General features: G+C 34.1%; 1 protein-coding gene across 1 annotated transcript in view; it reads right to left on the bottom strand.

Moving 5' to 3' along the window:
- The window catches only part of LOC149792383 (uncharacterized), a 76,166-nt gene extending 53,429 nt beyond the window's left edge, over positions 1–22,737 (bottom strand). The window contains exons 1-8 of the mRNA XM_089970968.1: positions 22,182–22,737; positions 9,945–10,013; positions 9,313–9,540; positions 8,298–8,412; positions 7,646–7,796; positions 6,743–6,836; positions 6,351–6,471; positions 5,525–5,596 (exon numbers count right to left, since the gene is read on the bottom strand). Of these exons, the coding sequence (XP_089827094.1) occupies positions 5,525–5,596; positions 6,351–6,471; positions 6,743–6,836; positions 7,646–7,796; positions 8,298–8,412; positions 9,313–9,540; positions 9,945–10,013; positions 22,182–22,325 (994 nt within the window). The 5' untranslated portion in view covers positions 22,326–22,737. The remainder of the gene's footprint in view (positions 1–5,524; positions 5,597–6,350; positions 6,472–6,742; positions 6,837–7,645; positions 7,797–8,297; positions 8,413–9,312; positions 9,541–9,944; positions 10,014–22,181) is intronic.
- Positions 22,738–24,908: the final 2,171 nt, after the last annotated feature.

Genomic DNA, 24,908 nt, shown 5'->3' with positions numbered 1-24,908 from the left:
ATATTACTTACAATTACATGGTATTTCATTAGAGCAAGAAGTATAATTAATATATATTTCAACTTTCCAAAGAATTAACGAATAGATAAAAGAGAAGAAAAAATTAAAACATTGATGACAGATCGTAACTTGAACTTTCTGGACATGTTTTAGAAGTCAAGGTTTAATTTTGCTTGGTTATTTATTATTTTCAGAACCACAAATAGGTAACTTAGAATTAGGGTTGAAATGATACACCTGTGCTGCGTATCAATACGATTCACGGTATACAGACTATGACACGATACATATCGATACACATATGAAATTGACAGTCTTTCCATCTTTGGAAACTAGGTGACACCCCTGTATGTATGTTGACATACTGGTTGTATTTCTGGTATTCAGAATATAGATAGAGATATAGATATCTTATCTTTATATGCAATTCTAATCCATTATAAGGAAACAAAACAACTTTCAAACAGACTACCTGTTGTTTGTCAGTGAGTTTTATTCGACATTTTAGGCTATTTAATGGCGGCTCCATTTAACTCATTTTAGCCACCAGGCCTTTGTTTCGCATGGCATGAATGCTTTGAAAACATTATTACCAATTTCATGACTTACTTAAATGTGAAAGACATTGCAATGTTATCCTCGAAACAGAAGAAATAATAAAATTTCCTCGTGCAAAAAAGTCTCATCTAGAACAAATATCGGCATGGGCAACAAAATCTATCTCATTGTACTTCCTTCAGATGCTGTGGTCACAGGTACTTGTATTTTTTTTTAGTGAAGAAGGAAAACTATTGACAACACCTTGTTCTAATTATTGATTCTGTGCTAATTTTATTTATTTCGTCAGCACCTTCATTTACTGGTTAAGTATCTCAGCATAAAAAAAAGAAAATCCAAATTTGTTTCATGTGTAAAATTTACGGAGAAATGCTCCAGGATTTTGTCTTGAGGGGGACTTCATCCTTTGTTGTTGTTGTTGTTGTGGGGTTAACGCCATTTTTCAGCACGATAGGCTATACATGGCGGCCAGTATTAATGGTGGAGGAAGAACCCGGAAAACCCCGGAAAGAACCACCGACCCACGAGAAGCTACTGGCAAGCTTTCTCACATGCCCACATTGGCTGAATCTTAGACTCGAACCGCCGCAGACAGAGGTGAGATGGCAGTGATCCGTAACGAAGAGCGCTTTAGACCACTCGGCCACTCGGGGCCCTCATCCTTTGTCACGTCACTGACAGAAGGGGAGAGTAAAGAAGATTTTGGAGGAGCAGGAAATGGTCATTGCTCAGTATTTACATAACACTTCAATATCTGTCTCTCTTAGTTCCTGCTCCATTTTTAGAGCTCAGCTGAAATAAAAATCTTTGAAAGATGTCACCTCTAATGGTAGAAATATTAATGTTTTAATTATTCCTGAGCATAATATGTTCTTCATCTGTGTTTGAATATTTTTCTGTGCTTCCTTCTGAAGGGCATATGCATAGCTAGCTTTGCCACCATGAGGATGTTGGGGAACTGATCTTACTACATGTTATTTGCAATTTTCCTGAGCTCACATATATTATATTTTGGATACGTCTGCTCCAAATAGGATTTTTCACTAACATAAACTTCCTTTGTTGAATCAGTAGTTTACAGCGTATAACGCCAGATTTCTTGTCTGTTCCATAACGCTGTATTATGAATTTTATTCCATCAGTGCCATAACCTGCATAACAGAGGTATTCCGATAAATATCTTTACTTATTAATTTCATTTTTCCATCATTGTTTATACAGTTTATCTTATTAATCCTGATATGGATATATGATTTGTTTTGTAGCATATGATTTCCAGGGCTAAACTGATTGATACAAAAAAGGAAAATTGCATTCTAACTTTAAACTGCATTTTAAATATGCTCAGCATTATGCCCTTTCAACATTTCATTCTGAAATACCTCTGGAAAGGGATTGACCCACATGCCTTCTTTTTTGTGTGTATCAAACATGTTCAGCTGAATCCTATTTGACACCATTTTGAGACTAAAAATCACTCACAGGTATCTGCATTGACAATTTCCTAGCTCCAATAATCCAATATACTTCATAACAAAAAAAATAAATGTTGTCATCATCACTATCACCAGCCAGTATTTGCCAAAAGAAAAAAAGTGAAACATGGTGAGAATCAAACATGTGTTGTTTACTAGGTAGCCCGAATATTAAACACGCATTTGTAAAACACATTTCATGGAAGGTTCCAACTAGGTCATAATGCTTATTCGAGGGTACAATATGTAAATCAAATTTAGTTTAACAACAAGTATTCATGTCTTGCTTGAAGAACCGGGCGGCAGATGTGTTAACAGTAGCCTACCTAAAAACATGTCACAATAAGAATATTTAAATTAAATTTGTACAATTCGCCTAGCACCTGTTCATGTACAGGACTTTCAACTAATTTGCGGGAGTTCTCGTGCATCACTCTTCTCTAAATGTGCGAGTACAAACCTTGTATGATTTGCACAATCGCACACTCTGGCTGCATCTTTAAGTATTACATATCAATGTCTTTTGCGCATAATTTGTTGCTTTTCTACTACTTCCTTTTGTCACGCAGGGAATAAGCTAAACTAATTCCTAATTTATAGTCATTATTTAACCTGGACCGGAGCAGGCAATAACCAATGATGAGATTTCAATGTATGTGGAATGATGAGTAAAGTCCTTTATTATACACATGGGATGATGAGCAAAGTCTTTCATTATACATGTGGAACGATGATCAAAGTCCTTCATTATACATGTGGAATGATGAGTAGAGTCCTTTATTATACACGTGTAATGATGAGTAAAGTCCTTCATTATACATGTAGAATGATGAGTAAAGTCCTTCATTATACATGTAGAATGATGAGTAGAGTCCTTTATTATACACGTGTAATGATGAGTAAAGTCCTTCATTATACATGTAGAATGATGAGTAAAGTCCTTCATTATACATGTAGAATGATGAGTAAAGTCCTTCATTATACATGTGGAATGAGGAGTAAAGGACTTCATCATACATGTGGAATGATGAGCATAGTCTTTCATTATGCATGAGGAATGATGAGTAAAGTCCTTTATTATACTCGTGGAATGATGAGTAAAGTCCTTCATTATATATGTGGAACAATGGGTAAAGTCCATCATTATACATGTGGAATGATGAGTAAAGTCCTTCATTATACATGTGGAATGATGAGCATAGTCTTTCATTATGCATGAGGAATGATGAGTAAAGTCCTTTATTATACTCGTGGAATGATGAGTAAAGTCCTTCATTATACATGTGGAATGATGAGTAAAGTCCATCATTATACATGTGGAATGATGAGTAAAGTCCTTCATTATACACGTGGAATGATGAATAACGTCCTTCATTATACATGTGGAATGATGAGTAACGTCCTTCATTATACATGTGGAATGATGAGTAAAGTCCATCAATATACATGTGGAATAATGAGTAAAGTCCTTCATTATACATGTGGAATGATGAGTAAAGACATTCATTATACACGTGGAATGATGAATAACGTCCTTCATTATACATGTGGAATGATGAGTAACGTCCTTCATTATACATGTGGAATGATGAGTAAAGTCCTTCATTATACATGTGGAATAATGAGTAAAGTCCTTCATTATACATGTGGAATGATGAGTAAAGTCCTTCATTATACATGTGGAATGATGAGTAAAAACCTTCATTATACACGTGGAATGATGAGTAAAGTCCTTCATTATACATGTGGAATGATGAGCAATGTCCTTCATTATACATGAGGAATGATGAGTAAAGTCCTTCATTATACATGTGGAATGATGAGTAAAAACCTTCATTATACACGTGGAATGATGAGTAAAGTCCTTCATTATACATGTGGAATGATGAGCAATGTCCTTCATTATACATGAGGAATGATGAGTAAAGTCCTTCATTATACATGTGGAATGATGAGTAAAGTCCTTCATTATACATGTGGAATGATGAGTAAATTCCTTCATTATACATGTGGAATGATGAGTAAAGTCAATCATTATACACGTGGAATGATGAGTAAAGTCCTTATTATACATGTGGAATGATGAGAAAAGTCCTTTATTATACATATGGAATGATGAGTAAAGTCCTTCATTATAAATGTGGAATGATGAGCAAAGTCTTTCATTATACATGAGGAATGATGAGTAAAGTCCTTCATTATACATGTGGAATGATGAGTAAAAACCTTCATTATACACGTGGAATGATGAGTAAAGTCCTTCATTATACATGTGGAATGATGAGCAATGTCCTTCATTATATATGAGGAATGATGAGTAAAGTCCTTGATTATACATGTGGAATGATGAGTAAAAACCTTCATTATACACGTGGAATGATGAGTAAAGTCCTTCATTATACATGTGGAATGATGAGCAATGTCCTTCATTATACATGAGGAATGATGAGTAAAGTCCTTCATTATACATGTGGAATGATGAGTAAAGTCCTTCATTATACATGTGGAATGATGAGTAAAGTCCTTCATTATACATGTGGAATGATGAGTAAAGTCAATCATTATACACGTGGAATGATGAGTAAAGTCCTTATTATACATGTGGAATGATGAGAAAAGTCCTTTATTATACATATGGAATGATGAGTAAAGTCCTTCATTATAAATGTGGAATGATGAGCAAAGTCTTTCATTATCCATGTGGAATACGTTTGGATTTTATCTTATATGCCAAACATGCTGCAGGGTAAAAATAATTAGGAAGGAATGGGTGGGATGGTCAGGTTACTGAGTTAACTTGCAGAAGGTGAGCGACTAGTCTCAACGGTCTTTTTATTGTTAGTAATAAAAACGAGCACCTAGGACTGCAAATGCTGTTTCAGATGAATTCTATATTTCAAGAACAACAAGGCAAACTGATAATAATTATGCATAGCTGCTGCAGACTAAACTAGCTGCAATACGGTAATTATCGTTTTCTTTCGATTCTCTGTCTCTTGTATCGATATGTGTATTGTTGCATCAAAAGTATCGATGCATCGATATATCGATGGCACATTGGTTTCTCTCCTTAAGAAAATAAGAGCGTTTGGCACATGCACTTTCATTTAATGTATACGTCGAGCCTGCAATGTTTCTGTTATGAATCAAGCATGCTAACCTCTAAACCACCATTGCTCCATCCCCCATTATTAGTTTTTGTACGACATGCAGGAAACGTCTTTTAAGACAGACAGTGCACATATCTAATGTATTCTGCATAAATAATTGTTTGTTTCCTTACCTCCATTACATGATTCCAAGCTTCGCTCATTTATTTAGACTCCATGGCATTAAAAAATTAACTAATACGAAATGTTTAACTCACAAATCCATTCACCCGATTTGGTAGGAATATCTTTGAAATATGCATAGATATTAACATTTTCATGTAGATTATATTCGGCTTCTTTGATCCACGCATTAATAATCTTACAGATGATTATGCTTACCCGCTGCGATGATCTTTGTGGAGATGAGAGCGCTGATAACGTCTTCAGGTTTCAAGCCCAAAAGGTCTGAAGCTGAAATGAAAGAGATAGTAAAATCTAGCAGTAATTTAACATTTTAATACATACATACATACATACATACATACATTGATACATACATCCATACATACATACATACATACATACATGCATAGGTTGTCTAACTACCAGTCTTTCGTAACATGACAAAGAGTGTCAGACACCTCCATCATAAACAACAATTAGCAATTTCAGAATCCAGCCTTTTGGGATATATTCGAGTAAGTTTTGGAGCCAAGTTAATTTGACGACAGAGGCGCTTGAAAACTCCAGGTATAACGTTTGTGATATTGAAGTTACAAAGAATTCTAATTCTTCTATGTACTAGTAACGATCATGATGTGGCATTTGAATGTGCAATGATATTGATGCTTTAAAGAGCAATTATGACAAATGACGGATGCAAACGATTCAGTGATTATAAGAGAATGAAGACGAAAATGAAGTATATAACAAATGGACGGAAAGAGGACAAGAATAAGACTGGTGTTGACAATATAGAGATATGGAGATCGAGGGGGAAAGGAAAAGTACAGAAACAATAGGAAAACATGAATGCCCCATACTACTGGTTCTAAAGGCATACCATATATATCAGGTTTTAAATGCGTACCACATACTAATGGCTCTAAAATCATACCATATACTACTGGTTCTAAATGCGTACCATATACTACTGGTTCTAAATGTCTACCACATACTACTAGTTCTAAAAGCATACAATATATTACTGGTTCTAAAAGCATACCATATACTACTGGTTCTAAGTCCTCCAGCTCAGATGCATCAGCTTTTGTGGAAGATTCAACGAAGCGGATTTCTGTCAGGTGTACGACGGCGGCTAACATGTTCTGCATCACCCTTGGATTCTAAAATATTAAACGCAACATGATATTCCGCATTGACAGTCTTAAAATATTATCTTCACTTAACATTACAAGGACTTCTGAATTTAGCTACCTGGTAAAGTTTTCATCAGTTTTTTAATTGTACCATTACATTTAAATGTATTTGTTCGATTCCTATATATATATGTGTGTGTGATCACTTAGGGTCCTATTAATGATTTTGAATGGAGACAGAATAACGAATAATAATGTAAGAATACAATCAACATAGTGAAACTGGAAATTCACTGACCGCCTTTATCTGTTGCAGGATTTCGAGCTGTTCCTTGTACATCTTGATATACTTTTCCTTGTTATCCAAGAGAGACTGGTCACTTTGAAGAATCCTAAAATAAAATTCATGTTTAGCAATTTTACAGATCATTAAAATTAAACAACTAATTTACACCAAAAACTGACATCAACGTAGCATATATCCAAAGTTGTCTCAGACGATGGTTAAGTAACTAACAATACCAGGCTGATAGGGATATACTGTGTCAGGGATAGTGGATCTCAGATTTCAGAATTTCAGTAACAAATTCAAAACAACAATACTTATAACCTTGAGCAAACCAAATGATTGATTTTAGCCAACCTAGATTTATAACAATTATTTTATAAATAATTGAATGATATTGGTTTTTCTTAAAGTCCATAAATTGTTTCAAGCGTTTGTGATATAGTTGATTTGTGTTAGACATAATAGTGTACAAAACATGGAGCATTGGACCGTATAAGAATACATCTTACTGACATAATCCCTTGAAGCAATATGTAGTGAAACTGATGTTTTGTTATTACATTACACATGTGCTACTTACTAATACATTTCATAAGAACAAATTTTATCATCTGGTTAAGGGCTATCATGAAACAAATTTAATAAACACAATTGTTGAATCTGTCATTCCAGTTTTTATGTTAAGATGTGGGGAAATTTGGTTTTCTAGGTTAAAGTGGTAAGTGTGCTATTGTTGTTTATTTTACTTATATTTGCATTTACCATAGGAACCATGACAACCACAAGCCCTAGCCGATAGTGAACTCTGGAATTACCTTTCTCTACTTTTTTAAGTACATAACACTGTTCGCCACTATGACGTAGTTTTCCACTGCTACCCTAAACAAATTTTAAGAGTAAACTACTTCTCACCGGTATTCTTTGATCTTCTTCTCAAGATGCAATTCATTCAGGGTCGCAGTTGGTGTACCATAAAACAGGGAGTAGAAAATGTGAAAGTTTCCCTCGTTCTCACATCTGCTCACGACTCTGGACTTTTCCAGCATATAGTCCCGGATAACAACTACAGAAACAAAGAAACAAGCGACAATAGTTCCAATAACGTACATCACAAACCCGTTTTCCTGTGCTTGAATATCATATCCAGATATAAATTTTCATCTCAATTAAGTAATCCCTATGTCTGACTGACTATTAATTAAGCATCCATGTTACTAATTACCAATTTGAAAAAAATTTATTTGCTTTACCAGTTTTATTTCTTCTTTTGGATGTCCTTGCAAAATCAGAGAAACGTCATTACATTATAGAAAGTTTAAAACCGTTTTGATTTATATTATTTTGTTTAACCTTGTTTCATCATGTTTTCGATGGTTGTGTTTGGGTTCATTGCTTTATTTATAACATACAATTCCTTTGACTGACAGAAGGATTAATTAAAATGTACATAAATCCTTTTAGTTTATTTTTGGAACAATGAGACATTTAACCTTCTTTTCAGCTTGTGCCAGAAAAGTTTGCATGCGTTTGTAATTAAATCATGTTTCCGTATGTCTGTACCTACCTCCTGCCAAGTCTCCATCTTTCTTGAAGCTGAGCTCTAGATATTTGGCAAAACGACTTGAGTTATGATTCATCATAGTCTTGGCATTACCAAAAGCTTCCAGCAACGGGTTGACCTAGCAATTGTAACAAGGTATTAGACATCAACAGCAACGGGTTGACCTAGCAATTGTAACAAGGTGTTAGACATCAACAGCAACGGGTTACCATAGCAATTGTAACAACGCGTTAGAAATCAACCGCAATGGGATGACGTAGCAATTGTAACAATACATTAGTTATCAACAGCAACGGGTTGACCTAACAATTGTAACAATGTATTAGTTATCATCAGCAATGGGTTGAGGCTTGTGTTCTATTTGTTTATTAACTCTACCCTCGATTGGTACTATATAGGCATTAGGTAATACGGTACTACATGCATTCACAACGTGATTTAATAGAGATAATAATATAACATTTTCAGGAAGATTTAAATGCTTTTGATATTGCATCATTTTTGTTTATAGTACTGACACTCAAAATGTATGCAAAATCATGTCAATCTAAGTCATGAGTTTTACCCGTATTTGGTCCGTTTAAAGTCAAAAGAAACTGAGAATATCCAAGGGTTATATTTTTAAACAAAATCCGTATGAAACAGTAATCTGTTATAAAGCAACGATACATTTGCTTATGTCATCACTTTATTTCAAATACTAGAGGCTCTTATGTTCAGTTATCTTGGCTTAATGCAACTTTGGCGAATTTGAGGCTCACAAGTATGGTTCCCTATACATGCATTTGTATTGTAATAGCATATTTGCGAAAAAAAAGTAAAATAAAGAAAAGGAGCATTTTGGAGGTTTAAAATTTAGCCTATAGTTTGTAAAATAAAATAAATGTGAATCCAGCATCAACATGATAGAATTTTAATTATTGCACTTAATCTAAATTGTGTGTCTTGGCAAACATTTTTGGTTTCATGGGTTTTCACTCTTCTGACACGGCGTCTTAAATTTCCCCATCTAACTCACCTTGATAATTTTTTCATGCAGTTCCCTGTTGTTACTCTTACTCATATGGACGAAATGTTTGACCATGTATTTCGTGCTTTCTGTCTTCCCGGCACCGGATTCTCCACACACAATGATAACCTGGTCCGTTTTATATTCGCGCATGCGCCTAAATGCCGTCGCTGCCGTATGGAAGACATGTGGGTGAGGGTTTTCAACAAAATTTTTCCAGTCATATTCCTTGTGTTTCTGGAAATATAAACATAACGATGTTATTGTAATCTAGAAGAAACGGGATAAGCCAAGATAAAAAAAATACCAAAAAATCCACAATAATAATATTTACTGATATAAATATGCAGGGCAAGAAATTAAAAATTAATAAATGGACAATAATGTTAAGTCATTACAAAGCATACAAAATGAAGTAAAATCAAATGGTCAAATAATATAATTATACTGTACTCATGTTTGAAGTAGTATATGTAGATTTATATCCAATTGTCTCTACTACACTTGGTGCCTCCAAAAATCACATGGATTATAGGCAACATTATTGTCAGTAGTTGACATTCTTTTATATCGTCGTCATAGTCCATTTATTTTGCTACTTTGCATGTATCACGTGTCTTGTAGAGAATAAAAATGCTTACATCTCCATTAAATAATTCTGGAATCTCTTTGCATGGATTCAAGGCTATCAGGATGTCTCCACAACAAGTCTAAAAATGGAATGAAGACAGATTTAAATATGAGTGAGCATGCAAAATAAAATATATCGGATTAAAACCATATTGTATCAAGAATAAATAATAATATTTAGCTGTCTAATACACATCTCATTATGAATGAATAAAACATTACACACAATCTAAATTATGACAACACACGGCGAGTATTGAATATATATCAGATCTGTCAGGGATTTTTATTTTTTATTTTTATGCAATAAAGTACATTTCAGTTGATATACATGATTAGTAATGTATATATATCCTTGATCAGTTTGGGTTATACGGTCACTATTCCATTGTTTAGTATTTTGGGGGTTTTCTTTTTCTTCGGGATGGAGCTGGTGTGTGGTCACAATAGCACTATCCAAGGAAGCTGCTTTGTTTTTATTGCTTGCTAATTCGCTTTCTTTTTTTAGTCGAATATTGGGTCGCTGACATGTGCTTTTTCTTCTCCCGTGTTAACAGAAGAAACGTGATGTATATGCTATTTGGATGATGATGTAGGCTTATTCTGACTCAATATCAAAGTTGGTATATATGTTATTTGGATGATGATGCAGACTGAGTCTGACTCAGTATCAAAGTTGATGTATATGTCATATGTCTGATAATGTAGACTGATTCCGACACAATATCAAAGCTGATGTATATGTCATATGGCTGAAGATGCAGACTGATTCTGATTCAATATCAAAGTTGATGTATATGGCATACAGATGATTAATGTATATGGTATACGGATGATGATGTAGACTTATTCTGACTCAGTATCAAAGTTGATGTATATGGTATACAGAACCTCCTGGTCTGTTTAGATACACTGTTTTATAAATAGTTACTTAATCACTTAACGATGATGCCGATGATGCTCAGATATTTGATTTTTTTCACGATAAATATTTTTATGCTCAACATCATCTTTTTCATCGTAGCTACGTAATTGTTCTCGTTTTATTCTTCACCCACTCCATGATGAATCAGTGCTAAAATTCAATTGTTTCAAACGAGTTAAATGTTCATCGTCCATATAAAATGAATCCGTCGTTACTCTAACAGCGAGCTTAGGAAAATAGGTTTATCGAAACGTACACAAGCATTGAAGACGTTAAATGAGTAAACTAAGGTTTATTCACCATCAATGTAAATCACAAGTGTACCTAATTTAGTCCCATCTGACATGTAAGCTGTTTCTCGGCTAACACATATATGTTTCTTTGTTGTATCGGCAGATATAAAATCTAGTTCAGCATCATCGATAACGAATCGACAACAACGTTGCTTATGATGATGTGAACCACCTTCTGTGAATTTGCCAATTATCTTTCTACCGAGAGATCATTTTTTTTAAAATTCTGCAGCCAAAATTGTTTATGGGGACAATATGATATTATTGCCTCAGTTATTGTTAATGATATTATTTTTTTTTACATCAAACATATATTGTAATAATACTACTGGTGCCCACATTTTTTCTGAAAAGTGTTTATCAAACCACAAATCGGATGAAGACCTTCGGTAAACTTGAATGAAGTAATTCATGCAAATCCTATCATATCAATATCTGGCAGAGGTCCTTTTATCGATATTCTGGTTATCTCATGTGATGGATGTCCAAATCTCTCAAAGAATTTGCAGCATTCTCCCATTCCAAGAAAGGTTCCAGAACAGCATACAACCATATCAACTGAGATAACATCCTTATAATCGTATCTAGTATTCCATAATCCACAGTGTCCGTATTTGAAACATCTTGATATTATAGCATGGAGAAAATCAAACCGAGTTGATTTTCATGAATATTTCTCTCTAGCAAAGTTAGCCGTAACTGGTGGAATTTAAAACAAACTCTGAGCAACTTTTAATTATAACTGGTGTATTGTCAAGAAATATTTTTCATTTTTGTATGAAGAAATTCTGTTTGATAAATCCCACCATTGGGTCTTACAAACTAATAAAACTCATAATCTTTAATACAGATGATTCCATCAGGCTTACACTATTCCGGGTTGATTATGGGGAAAGATTTGCAGTTTTTGACATACAGAAGCTTCCCCGTATATGTATTGTGCCGTCCTTAGAATTAAGTTATATATATATATATATATATATATATATATATATATATATATATATATATATATATATATATATATACATACACACCCTGTGGGCTAGCTAGAATATCGTTTGACAAGCTAGGAGTTCACATGGAAGCTGTGCTGTCCATATATCTAAGATTGCAAAAATTTCGTGTATATGTGCCTTCTGAACCTGCTAAAATGTCGCTTGGTAATCTAGGCATTCACATGGGTGTTGTGTTGTCTATAGAATTAAGTTAGTGTTGTGTAAAAAAAATTGTATATTTATTATATAACAAATTTCAAAAATATTCTATTATTTATGAAATTAAAAGATCACACAATAATGGAAACAAAATTTATGATCCTGAAAGTATTATTTGTAAGTTTGAATAAGTACAGCAATGAAAATATGAAGATAGATATACAGTACAAGCACAATACAGATTGATTAAGCTGATTCAACACTCTATGTTACAATCCATGGTGACAGTCAAAGATACAGAAGTTGTGCACTTCGTATCACTCGTACGCGCGATTGAAAAATTTAGATCAGAATTATCTCACGAATACGAAACAAAAGAAAATTGTGAATAGGCCTAAGGCAGTTGAGAAAGATATCAGATCGTGAAACGATCCATAGTAAAAGTGAAAATGAAAACAGTGACAAAGCCACTTGTGATTGTGAAAATGAAAGTGTTGTCACTAGTAACTGTGGTAACAGCTAAACAGAATAACTAATTTCTTACAACAGTAAAAAAGAAATGTTGATTCAGAATATAATATTTATTTTTATTCCGATAATAATATTTTCTCAGATTATAATATTCAATCTCATAATGTATATAATTTTTTCTCAGAAATACTTTTATTTTATTTTGTGAAATTAATATTTTTATTTAAATGTTCTGTTTTCAGCAGATTGTCAATATTTTGGGTACCATTTACCCCAGGAAATTATGAAATCAGTCCTATAATTATTACTTTGAGTACCATTTACCCCACAAAAAGTGTGAAATATGGTCGAAGATCAAAGTTTTTAATATCATTTACCCCAGCAAATTCGATTAGCAGTGATGAATAAGATTTTTAGTTTATTCAGTTTATAATATTATTTTGATTCTGATAATAATTTTAATTTTGTAATTTTCTGTTTTCAGTAGGATTTTTACAATTGTGAGTACAATTTACCTCATAAAATCATAAAATCTGACTGATTTTCGTTTTTTTGAGGACCATTTACCTGAAATCTGACAGATGATGAGTTAAAAATAAGTTTTGTTTTAATAACCCAATTAGAGAAAATCTCGGTCAGTTAGAGGTTTTGGTTTGACGTTATTGACCTTGTAATTTCATTTTTTCGTGGGAAAATTTATTTTCAAACAAGACGTGCTCCAAAATGTGTTGGCTCACCCTTTCTGCTGTTACAATTTAGATTTGTGTAGATTTTATTTTCCATCGAACTGAACGCTTAAAGTTGTCTGTCAAAACAAATGCATAAAATACGCACAAATATTTAAATTGTCGAAAGATGACTAATATTAGAATGACTGCATATTTAGAACAAAGTTTTCTGTTTTGCATTACGGATATAACATAGAATTGTTCGATCACAAATATCATTTCCTGTTTGTTTAATTTCTTTTTATTATTGCTATTATTAATATTATTAGTATTAGTACCACTAGCGATATTAACGTTACTCATATTGCTGCTTTTGTAAGTGGTGGTTAAGGAGGAAATAATATTGATGTAGTAGTAGTAGTAGTCGTAGTAGTAATAATATTAGTAGTAGTAATAGTAGCAGTAGTAATAGTACTAGTAGTAATAGTAGTAGTAATAGTAGTAGTAGTAATAGTAGTAGTAGTAGTAATAGTAGTAGTAATATTAGTAGTAGTAATAGTAGCAGTAGTAGTAATAGTAGTAGTAGTAGTAGTAGTAGTACTAGTATTAGTAATAATAGTAGTAGTAGTAGTAGTTGGTGTTGTTTTTGTTTTTGCTGCTGTAGTCGCTAATATGTGTTTGAACATATTCCTTCGATAAGCAAATACAATTATAAATATTGTATGAAATTAATACATTTAATCCAATTACAACACTGAATGCAAATATATAATATAATTTTCACGTGTCTTCCTTTCTCACATCCTTTGCTATCCTCTACAGTTCGCAATGCTTATGGTAGACACCATGTCAAATGTCCCATCATTAATTAGATACATTCAACTAAATTGTTCGCTCCATTAAAAAAAATAATTATTTTTACTCTCATTTTCTTTCATTAGTTTTAATCACAGAAGGACAGCATAAGTAGTTGTTATTACTGTCGCTATACATCATTAACAATGGTAGTACTTTATTAGCAACACTTGTGACGCATACACGTAGCCTCGCTTTCGTTAGTCTCGTGGCATGTGTGATTTGAGTACTTGTTATTAGTAGCATGATTGTTGTTGTTGGTGGTGGTGGTAGATACGGTTGTGATGGTGTTACTTTTCTAGTCGTAGAAGTAGTAGTAGTAATATAGTAGACAGTACTTAACAGTGCTTTAACTCCACACAATATTGTAACTTTATGTGACTATTGTAGAAACAATTTAAAATACGTTACATTAAAAAATCTTAGATTTATTTCTTCTTTCCACTCACCCTTTTCGATCAATTTTGTGCGTGTCACAGAAGGGTAAGACAGACACTATATTGCATATTCTACCATTTGCAAAATACATTCAGAATTGATTTCGATTCCATTACGATTCATGTAATTTTAGTTAGTCACGGCTTCTTTCGTTGTTTATAAGGAGACAATAAAGAACTCATCTTGCTTTTGGTAAACATACAATTTGAACTGTATCATAAACTATACTTTTCTCATTAAAGCTTGCGATAAATTCCCCTTGGCCCGTTTCGGATATTCTCGCGAGATGAGTGATTTTGGAGACTTCGAGGTCGAAAATACTGATAACATAACTAGAATACGTATTCATTCCTTCGATACTATCTGGAGAGCATCCATTCAGCGTTCCAACCCTATCAAACTTTAATGACTATAGGGCGACGTGCCTGAAAATGCTAGTGACTATTTCAAAATTTACTTCGCCAAAGTGGTGAATTACGCAAAATGAAAGAAATTACATTTAGTTCTAGATTTTGTTAGAGGAAAATTAAAATGTAACAATACTTTTTCTTACACATGACCCAAGTGACTCTTTGTTATATCATTAGCCGAAAGTGCGTATATTTACAGCTTGTCCGATGTTCTCAAACAAAACTATTATATCTCACCACCATAAATGTGCCCACTCTCCATTGTTGCAGCAATTGCCAAATTTTGGGAGACTTGCATGTATTCCTTATACCGAATAGTTACCATTTTGTAATTTAAAAAAAAAAGAGAAAAAAGGACTTTCTCACAAAGGGTATATATTGAGGACGTTTACAGTTTGCTTATATCGTCCAGTACCAGTAGTGATGTCAAAGTTGGGAAGCTTTGAATTCGTCACTATATAATAATTGTCTATTACCTGAAAATACATACATATACAGGTACATGTCTGAGCGAACATGTAACTGATCATCATTAGCATTACATCATCAGATAGAAAGAACATATTAGAAATGTGACAGAAGAAAGCTGTTAATTATTTTTTTTTCAAAATGTATGATACAACGCACAGATTTAATGAAGACAGTAGTATAAAGGTACTATTACTTAATGTGGTAAATGAATAGTACACTATTGTTTTGTATGTTAATACCACTATTGCAATAATCATCCACCCGTCGTTAGGTTTTTATTCTCTCCAATGATTTTCATAATCAGCTCTAATGCCACACGCATACAGACGGCATTTGTTTCAATACTATAAAATATCATTATCTCCATCAATTTTCATTATCAGTTTTCTTGCCAAACGCATGCAAACGGCACATATTTATCACACGCATACAAACTGCATATGTTCACCACATACATTCAAATGGCATATGTGTACCACACGAATACGAATGGCATATGTTTACCACACGTTTATAAACGACCTTTTTTCAGCATTTTAACCTCTCAAAGATTCATTTCAACAAGACATAGCTTAATGGAAAGTCCAAATATTTAATTTTATTTCATGTTAATTTCTAAATAATAAAGTCTTTAAGTCTAAAACCGTATTAAGTTCACATACGGAGCAAACGCATGCGATTGCTCATTTCCAAACTGTTTTGCTCAGTCACGTTTCCAGAACAACTACGGTATGATGTATTTAAACGTATAGCAAAATGAGCAATTAGCAAGATCAATTATCTTGTTTAATTTTAATTGCTACCTTGATGCCGACATTAAATTGGCAATTCACAACTGAAATCAAGGATGCCTTATAATTTTGTAATTATATATTTTTTTTTCTAAATGTCATGCCATTCGTTTGCGCGAATATATAAAACCTCTATAATATTAAATTTTTGTTTTACATTTGGTCATTTTGTTTGATTTTACTTTTGTTTCATAATGATCCATGGACCCTCTATTTACCTTGGCTGCACGTTATAACATTTAAGGAAGATTAGGCAAAGATCTAAAAATTGAAAGATCAATATTTTCTTTTAAGTGAAAGTCTATAGAATATATAACAACCTCAGAATATCGAAATGGCCATTTTACCAATCTTTAAAGATGGGAGGAGGAACAAATTAGATATAAACAATTATCGTGATAGTACTATAGTTCCAGTGTTTCAGAAAGTCCCAGAAAAAATAATGAATGCATGCTTGCGTGCGTACATACATACATTCATTCATTCATACATACATACATACATACATACACGCACACAAACACATATACATACATACATGCATGCTTGTGTGCGTACATACATACATACATACATGCTTGCGTACATACATACATACATACGTACATACATACATACGCACGCACACACACACACACACACATACATACATACATACATACATACACCATACATACATACATACATACATACATGCATGCATTAATGTTTGCATGCGTACATACATACATACATACATACATACACACACGCACACAAACACATATACATACATACATGAATGCTTGCGTGCGTACATGCATACATATAAACATACATACATACATACATACATACATACAGGTGACTCCTTATTGTGATACAGATTAAACTCTTGAAATGGTAGTTAACTAAGTAGATCGTTCCTGTTTTTGTCTATTTTGAATTCAATATTTGTTGTGGGTTCTACTATTCAGAGGTACGATTTACTCAGTCGTTATTTTTACGGGTCAACCGTCTAACGACAAATACAATGCTAGACGACGTTCTTTTGGAGAAGACGGCACAATGAACAGCATTTCATCACTTATCTCATTTGTATATATAGATGATTTTAAAATATCTCGCAAAAATGCTAATATTGAAAATTTCAAAGAAAACTGTCGAAATGATCCGAAAAGTAAATTACACGCACTGGACTTTAATCTAAGCGATGAAATGTGGTTCGTCTCCTTTTGTAAGATACAACCAACAATGCTGAGTTTAACTTTCGCTAAACAAAAAAAAAATATTGCATCATGGGACATTACACAGACATATGATACCCTATAACCTAACATTATTTATTCCACTAATAACAGATGGCCACTACCCTCTCCTAGCATTAGTTATTCCAATAATACCGATGGCCACTCCCCTCGCTTAAAGTTAGGTATCTCACTAAAAACTGAAGACCACTCCCCTCTCCTAGCATTACCTTTTGAATATGTGTATGTAGAAATTATTGATTGAATAAACAGGATTGAACCATATTGAACAGCGCTAATTATGCCATATATACTATTCAGTACTCAGATGAGCAAAACTCAAATACGTGCTGACAAATTAAGGTACACATGATTGTATTTTTTTTAAAAAAAGTAAATATTTCCATACTAATCGTCTGCTGCTTCAAACTTCGATTCTTCTTTGACTACACGACAGGTGTTCGCTATTTTTGTGTTCTGTACGAGTTACTAGGAAGAATAAATACTGACAATTCGTTATGCATGTGCGCACCCGAATGTATAATAAGAAATACGAACCACTACACATTTATTGTGAAAGAATATAAGATCGTATTATCACGTTGAACAAAGTAAACTATTCCTTATATAGCATTCATTGGCAAGAAATACATATGATATACAAAATATTGATTTCGAACCCACAACTATAAGCTATTCAACATGTTTGGGTTTTCTTTCTTTTTTTTTTTCGTCCTTTCTTACTTTACATATTAAATATGTTTATGATTTACAAGAATAAATGTTGCCTTCATTCATAAAATTCTCATTAAATGAACATATCTGAATGAAAACAACGTTCTGCTTTCTTCTTCTACTGCTAAATCATACTAATATCTTGCAATAGCAAGCCATTTTCAATACAGCAAGCAATTCACTATAGCACAATACTATACAGCGAGCTATTAACTAAACATTAAGCTATACACTAAAGAGCAAATTCTATACAGCAAGCCATTAACTAGTCACTGTGCTAGAAAACGTCCTGGTTTATATCATATGTTGCCAGGTTTTGCACCTTTTATCGCCACAGGGGCCAGATTGACTAGTGCGGTCATGGTTAGTGATTGGCGTTAGCTTCGCCCTGACCAGGACGTCTGTGAGGTTTTTTGGTCTCCGGTAGGCTACTACAGGTTTGTTCGGGAGTATTAACTTTAGCGCGTCACACGATTCCACGATGGGCCAGTGTTTCCCGATGATTTTACCTGCTTTGGGGCTGTCTGGATTCTAGGTCAGGATAAATGGTATAATGATAAAAGACACTTCCCAACACTTCAACCATACTAACAGATACTCTAACTTGACAAAAGAAGAAATAGATGCCCTACAATCACTGAAAAGAAGAACAGACATCATTATTAATCCTGCAGATAAGGATTCTGTTGTGGCCGGTATGAATAGGGAAGACAACAGTAGTGAAGAAAATAGTCAGGTAAGTGATGCTAGGTTCTACCAAAACCTAGACCATGATCCAACACTGGAATATGCAAAAACCATCACAAATAGTATTGACAAGACGTACCAAATGGGGCACATAGACCAGCAAACGAAAAACTACTTAAGCCCAGAAAACCCAAGGGCGGGTAGATTTTATCTTCAACCTAAAATCCACAAACAAGGAAACCCTGGCAGACCTATAATTTCCGGTAACGGGGATCCCATAGAAAGGATATCATAATAATTGGATCATTTTATGAAACACGTGTCCACAAACTACCATCATATCTTCAGGACACGACAGATGACCTCTATAAAGCAAAGCAAGTGAAACATTACTGTCAGATACATTGCTTGTTTCCTTAGACGTCACATCTTTGTATAATAACATACCTTACAACAAAGGGATATAAGCGTGTAGAGAAGTATGTGAAACCAGAACTAAAGACAATCCACCTACTGACTTCCTAGTCCAACTCCTGGAGTTTGTCCTAAAGCTCAATAACTTTGAATTTCATAAATAAAATTACTTGCAAATCAATGGAACCGCAACAGGTACAAAAATGGCCACTTCGTTTGCAAATATTTGTATGGGCAAACTGGAGGGTCACCTCTTAGCATCGGTGGAACTTGCACCATACCAGTGGGTGCACTTCATCATTGATATAGAAATGAAGTGGCAACAAGGAAGAGAAAATCTGGATGATTTCATATCAAAGGCAAACAACTTCCAGCCTTAAATAAAATTCACGGCAGAAGTCTCCAACTCAGACCACGTTTTCCTGGACACAACAACCAGACTGGTAGAAAAGAAACTCCATATAGATATATACTCTAAACCAACCGACAAACACCAGTATCTCCTCCCAACCAGCTGCCATCCAAAACACTGCATAAGGAACATCCCATATAGCCAAGCACTGAGTATGCGCATAATTTGCTCAGACGATGAAACATTCCAGAAAGGTCTGAGGAGTTATCTAAACATTTTACGTATCTAGGCTATGACAAAAACCGGATTGCGGAGGCAACCCAAAAGGCGAAACAAACAAACCACAATGACCTACTAAAATATAGAGAGAAGGAAAAGTGTGAAAGGGTACCATTTATCCTGACCTAGAATACAGACAACCCCAAAGTAGGTAATATCATCGGGAAAAACTTGCCCATCGTGGAATCATGTGACGCACTAAAGTTAATACTCCCGAACAAACCTGTAGTAGCCTACCAGAGACCATAAACCTCAAAGACATCCTGGTCAGGGTGAAGCTAACGCCAATCACTAACCATGACCACACTAGTCAATCTGGCCCCTGTGGCGATAAAAGGTGCAAAACCTGCCAACAAATGATAGAAACCAGGACGTTTTCTAGCATATTGACTAGAGAAAAACTGAACATATATGGATAAAGCAAAACGTGCAAAACAGAGAATGTAATTTATCACATGTAAGATCTGTAGCCTTCAGTTTGTCGGTGAAACTGAAAAGCTACACAAAAGGATCAACCTTAGATCCGATTGGATAACAAAGAAGCTGTACAGAAGCCCAGTCGCAGCACACTTCTCCTCCCATGGTCCCATATCTAGTGATATAACACTTATAGAAATTGCTCACAAACCCAAACGGAGTTACGAAACCAGGAAAGAAAAGGAATCTTACTGGATACGCCGCCTTAGAACAATGAAACTAAGCGGTTTAAGTACCAACAAGACTATTAAAAGATAGCCATTCACAAATACAATTACTTTTTTGCAGCCGGCATATAATCTTTTCAATAATTCTCTAAATGTGCTTTTTAGTCACCCAATAACCTATAATTACAACAATAACAATGAAATAGCTGGGCTATAATTTGCGCGTACATATATGTACATACAATAACATATGACGATACGGCTCATCGATTTCTAGGTCAATATAAAATATCTCTTAGCTTCCGCAACAAGTTAATGTATGTAAAGTTTTACAAAGACAACGGTATGTCTGTTGTATTTGTTTGTCTTGTCTATGTTCTGTATTTGCCTTTGAAAAAGACTCGTTAAGAGTCGAAATCGCTTACGCTTTTGCAAAATATAATCTCTCTCTTTCTATCTCTCTTCCACTCAAGTGCATACACACACATGCATACACAGTTAAGAGCGTTATATGCCTCACTAATCCTGTGTACTTTATCACTAAATTCAGCATCAGCTAACCAGTCTCGTTAATACTTCATACCAATCATAATCACTTTCCCTAAATCAGTTAAAAAGAATTAACATTACATGATAACACAGTCATCAGCATGCGAGGGCAGGAACGGTTAGACACACGGTCAGCTGACTCGCCGACTAATTGACAGATACTCATCTCAATTACAATGCAGCCTCAAAAGCGAAGATGTACGATGCCAAAGAATAAAATTTTCATATGGGACAACACAACTCATTTACAGTCAACGGATATAAATGCTACATTAACTATACGCTGAGAAAAATAGAAGGGTGTAGTAGACGATTAGGAATATCTGAGGCAAATTAAATGCTTATTGCAATAACGGCATTTAGGTTTCTCTCAAGTTCCATATGAGGTTCTCTAGGAACCTCGTGTTCCATATGAGGTTCTCTAAGGACCTCGTGTTGCATCTGAATCTACTGAACAAATCGTATAAATAATTGTATTCATGTAATCTAGTAATTGCTATGTTACGTACGTTGCAATTCTGAGATTTTCTTTATTATGAATCAGTTCAGTGTTTTAATGGGGTTTTGTTGGGGGGGGGGGGTATAAGGGAGAGGGGGGGATTATATAAAGACAGTTACTGTGAAAATTAGTGACATATATTTAGCGCTTCGACCATAAACTTAAACCTTGATCGGTATTTTATCATATCCATTTTATATCTCATAACCTGCATGTGTAAATCTCAGCAATATGAATATTTTTATATACTATGTATTTTTTGTAGGTATAACTTGTACTACTTTACAAACATACCTCTGTCGTTCTTGAGTACTTGGCTTGAGTGCGGATTCTTTATTATTATGACGTAATATAATTTGAGAACAAAAATCATATCCTACTTACATAGATGTTGTCCTCTTCATATCGGCGTTTGAGTGTGTTCAATATCGTATCGTTATCAAGATGTGCTAGTTGTGACAAATCGTCATCGGTTCCGTTCATAAGATCTTCTACGCCTTCCATCTCAATATCTTGAATGTCCGCCATCTTGGAATTATGCCACACAAACGTTTTGTAAAGTTCTTACTACATATTTTTCTCACATCCTCGAATGATAAAAAAATCTACACAGATTCGTAACATTACAATAGTCCAGATTTAGTTAATACCGAATAAAATACAATTTCCGTTTTAGGGCTTTAATGCCATGAAGAGAAGTCTGTGTGAATCATATTCATTTTTTTCTGTCGTATATTAAGTAAGTTATCCGAATTAAAGTTTCGATTTGAGCATGCACTAAGACAATGACTCTTCTTATGCAGTCTCCACGGATTACATAAACGACAACGTCGCGATGACAAAAATATTCTTACAAAATATGTTTTCTCCCCGATCCACCTGCATGTGCTAGTTTATGAGCCACAGACTGCACAGAATTGACAAGAAGGCGAACCTATTATCTAGTCAATGTATTGCAACAAATGTCAAAGCAAAATGATTTGCCGCGTTCCGGATGAGATCTTCTCCACTGGAAAGTAACTGTAGTACCTGGGTACTATACCGTATATCATCATATAATCGCCAACTGGGTTTAACTTGATATTCTTACATATCTATCTTCCTTCATCAAGTTTGAATATTAGGGAGTGTTTGGTCTCTACTTAAAGACTAAAGCGTGATTTTAAACAAGGAAGTAAAGAACATCGTTGACTTCACAGTATGTATTCAACATAGAAGGGATTGAAGGGGAAACACCTATTCTCTCGCAATAGGCTATTGTCAACATTTTCTGAAAGATATTTGACATGTCTCATTGTTTGTATATCTCCATTCTTTTGGAACAAAGAAATGCCACAACCATGAATATATGTTCCCTGTGATATGTAGTCACCCAAACTAAAATGTCATGGAAAAATATGATTATAAAGTACCAGCGTTACACCTTTGAACAAACCAAATACAAGATATCAATTAATGTCGAATAGTATTTATATTTCTAATCACGTACGCTATTATATGTATTCATTTCTGAAGATATTAACATTTTTTTGTTTGTGGGGTTTTTCGTCTTATAATTTGACGTTGAAAAAGAGAATTCAAATGTGCATGGAATATAAATAAACTCATTATGTTCTTTAGACATGTTTGTGTCTTTAATTTTCTATATAATACATATTTGTAACTTGTAACGTGGCCGGGGTGTTGGGTAATAATATTATGATATCAGGAATGAAATATCAATACAAAAATGCATATGCCTGTCATAAATGTTCAGGGTATTATTCTCCTGAAATGCATATAAATAATGCACATTGTTACCAATCAACTGTCAACATATGCTTGTCATAAAAAATATCATGGCATTATTCTCCTGGAATACATATAAATAATACACATTGTTACCAATCAACTGTCAACATATGCTTGTCATAAAAAATATCATGGCATTATTCTCCTGGAATACATATAAATAATACAAACTCTTATAAATGAACTGTCAAAAAATCCCCCCCCCCCCCCACCAACCCTGCCCCGTCAACGCGAGGAACATGATACCATTTAGTCACCAACTCAATGTAAACTCATATTAAAAGAGAAATGTTTGCACATCAGTAGCTTTGATTCGTGCAGGGGGGGGGGAGAGAGAGAGAGAGAGAGAGAGAGAGAGAGAGAGAGAGAGAGAGAGAGAGAATCATGGGCTGTAAGCATTAATTTAGGTTCGTTCGCCATCCATGAACATTAAAAGTAGGCCATTTTGTCCGCTATGGATACCGCCTTTGATTTCCGAACAAGAACTCTCACTTGGAGGTTTCAAAATGTAGTTTGGCTAATTGTATAACAACGTATACAGCTGAGTCAAATACAACACGACGTCTAGTTTTGACAATAGCCAGGATTTCATTATTTTGTACTAAGACAGGTAAATAACTGTCTTAGAAATGAAATGTCATATCGCACAAATCTTTTATCAAGCCTAATAGTGCCGATGAATACCAAATCAATGATATATACGCAGGCGTATGAATACCAGATCTCAGCGATATGCATGCAGAGAATATTGTCACTATACTTTGTGAAAATGGCTGTAAATTAAATAGGTAGAGGTTACTAAATTATCGATATAGCTAAGCACATACGCATGCCATATTTATTACACTTACACAAGTTTGATTTGTAAACACAAAATGTGTGTTTGGTTTTGCACACACACTATGTGGGGATTTTTTCTACACATCATATATGGGATTTCGTTACACATTCAACAATTATTTATTATCTTCACTGTAAAGACCGTATCGTTTGATGCGGTTGACTCATCTTTTTGATAGCGGAAGCACGTTTTATAAATAATATTTAAATTAGGTACTTTAACGATCTACATACGTGTATTGAATAAATTGGAGAGAAATATTTCAGTAACGTAATACTAATATACGTCAAGTACGTAATATACACTGGACTTCAAAGAATCTTAAACTTATTGATTCATTTAGGATCTCCATAAACAGGTATCCATTTGTAATGTAAGCAGCGTAACTGAGATCACTTAAATGGTAGAGCATCAGACACGTTATATGAAGGTTGCGGGTTGGATACCCAATTTAATTATATGCCTATTTATTTTTACTT

The sequence above is a fragment of the Sinohyriopsis cumingii genome, chromosome 9, assembly GCF_028554795.1.
Source record: "Sinohyriopsis cumingii isolate HCF-2022 chromosome 9, ASM2855479v2, whole genome shotgun sequence".
NCBI lineage: Eukaryota > Metazoa > Mollusca > Bivalvia > Unionida > Unionidae > Sinohyriopsis > Sinohyriopsis cumingii.
This window is presented reverse-complemented; position numbering and strand designations above follow the sequence as displayed.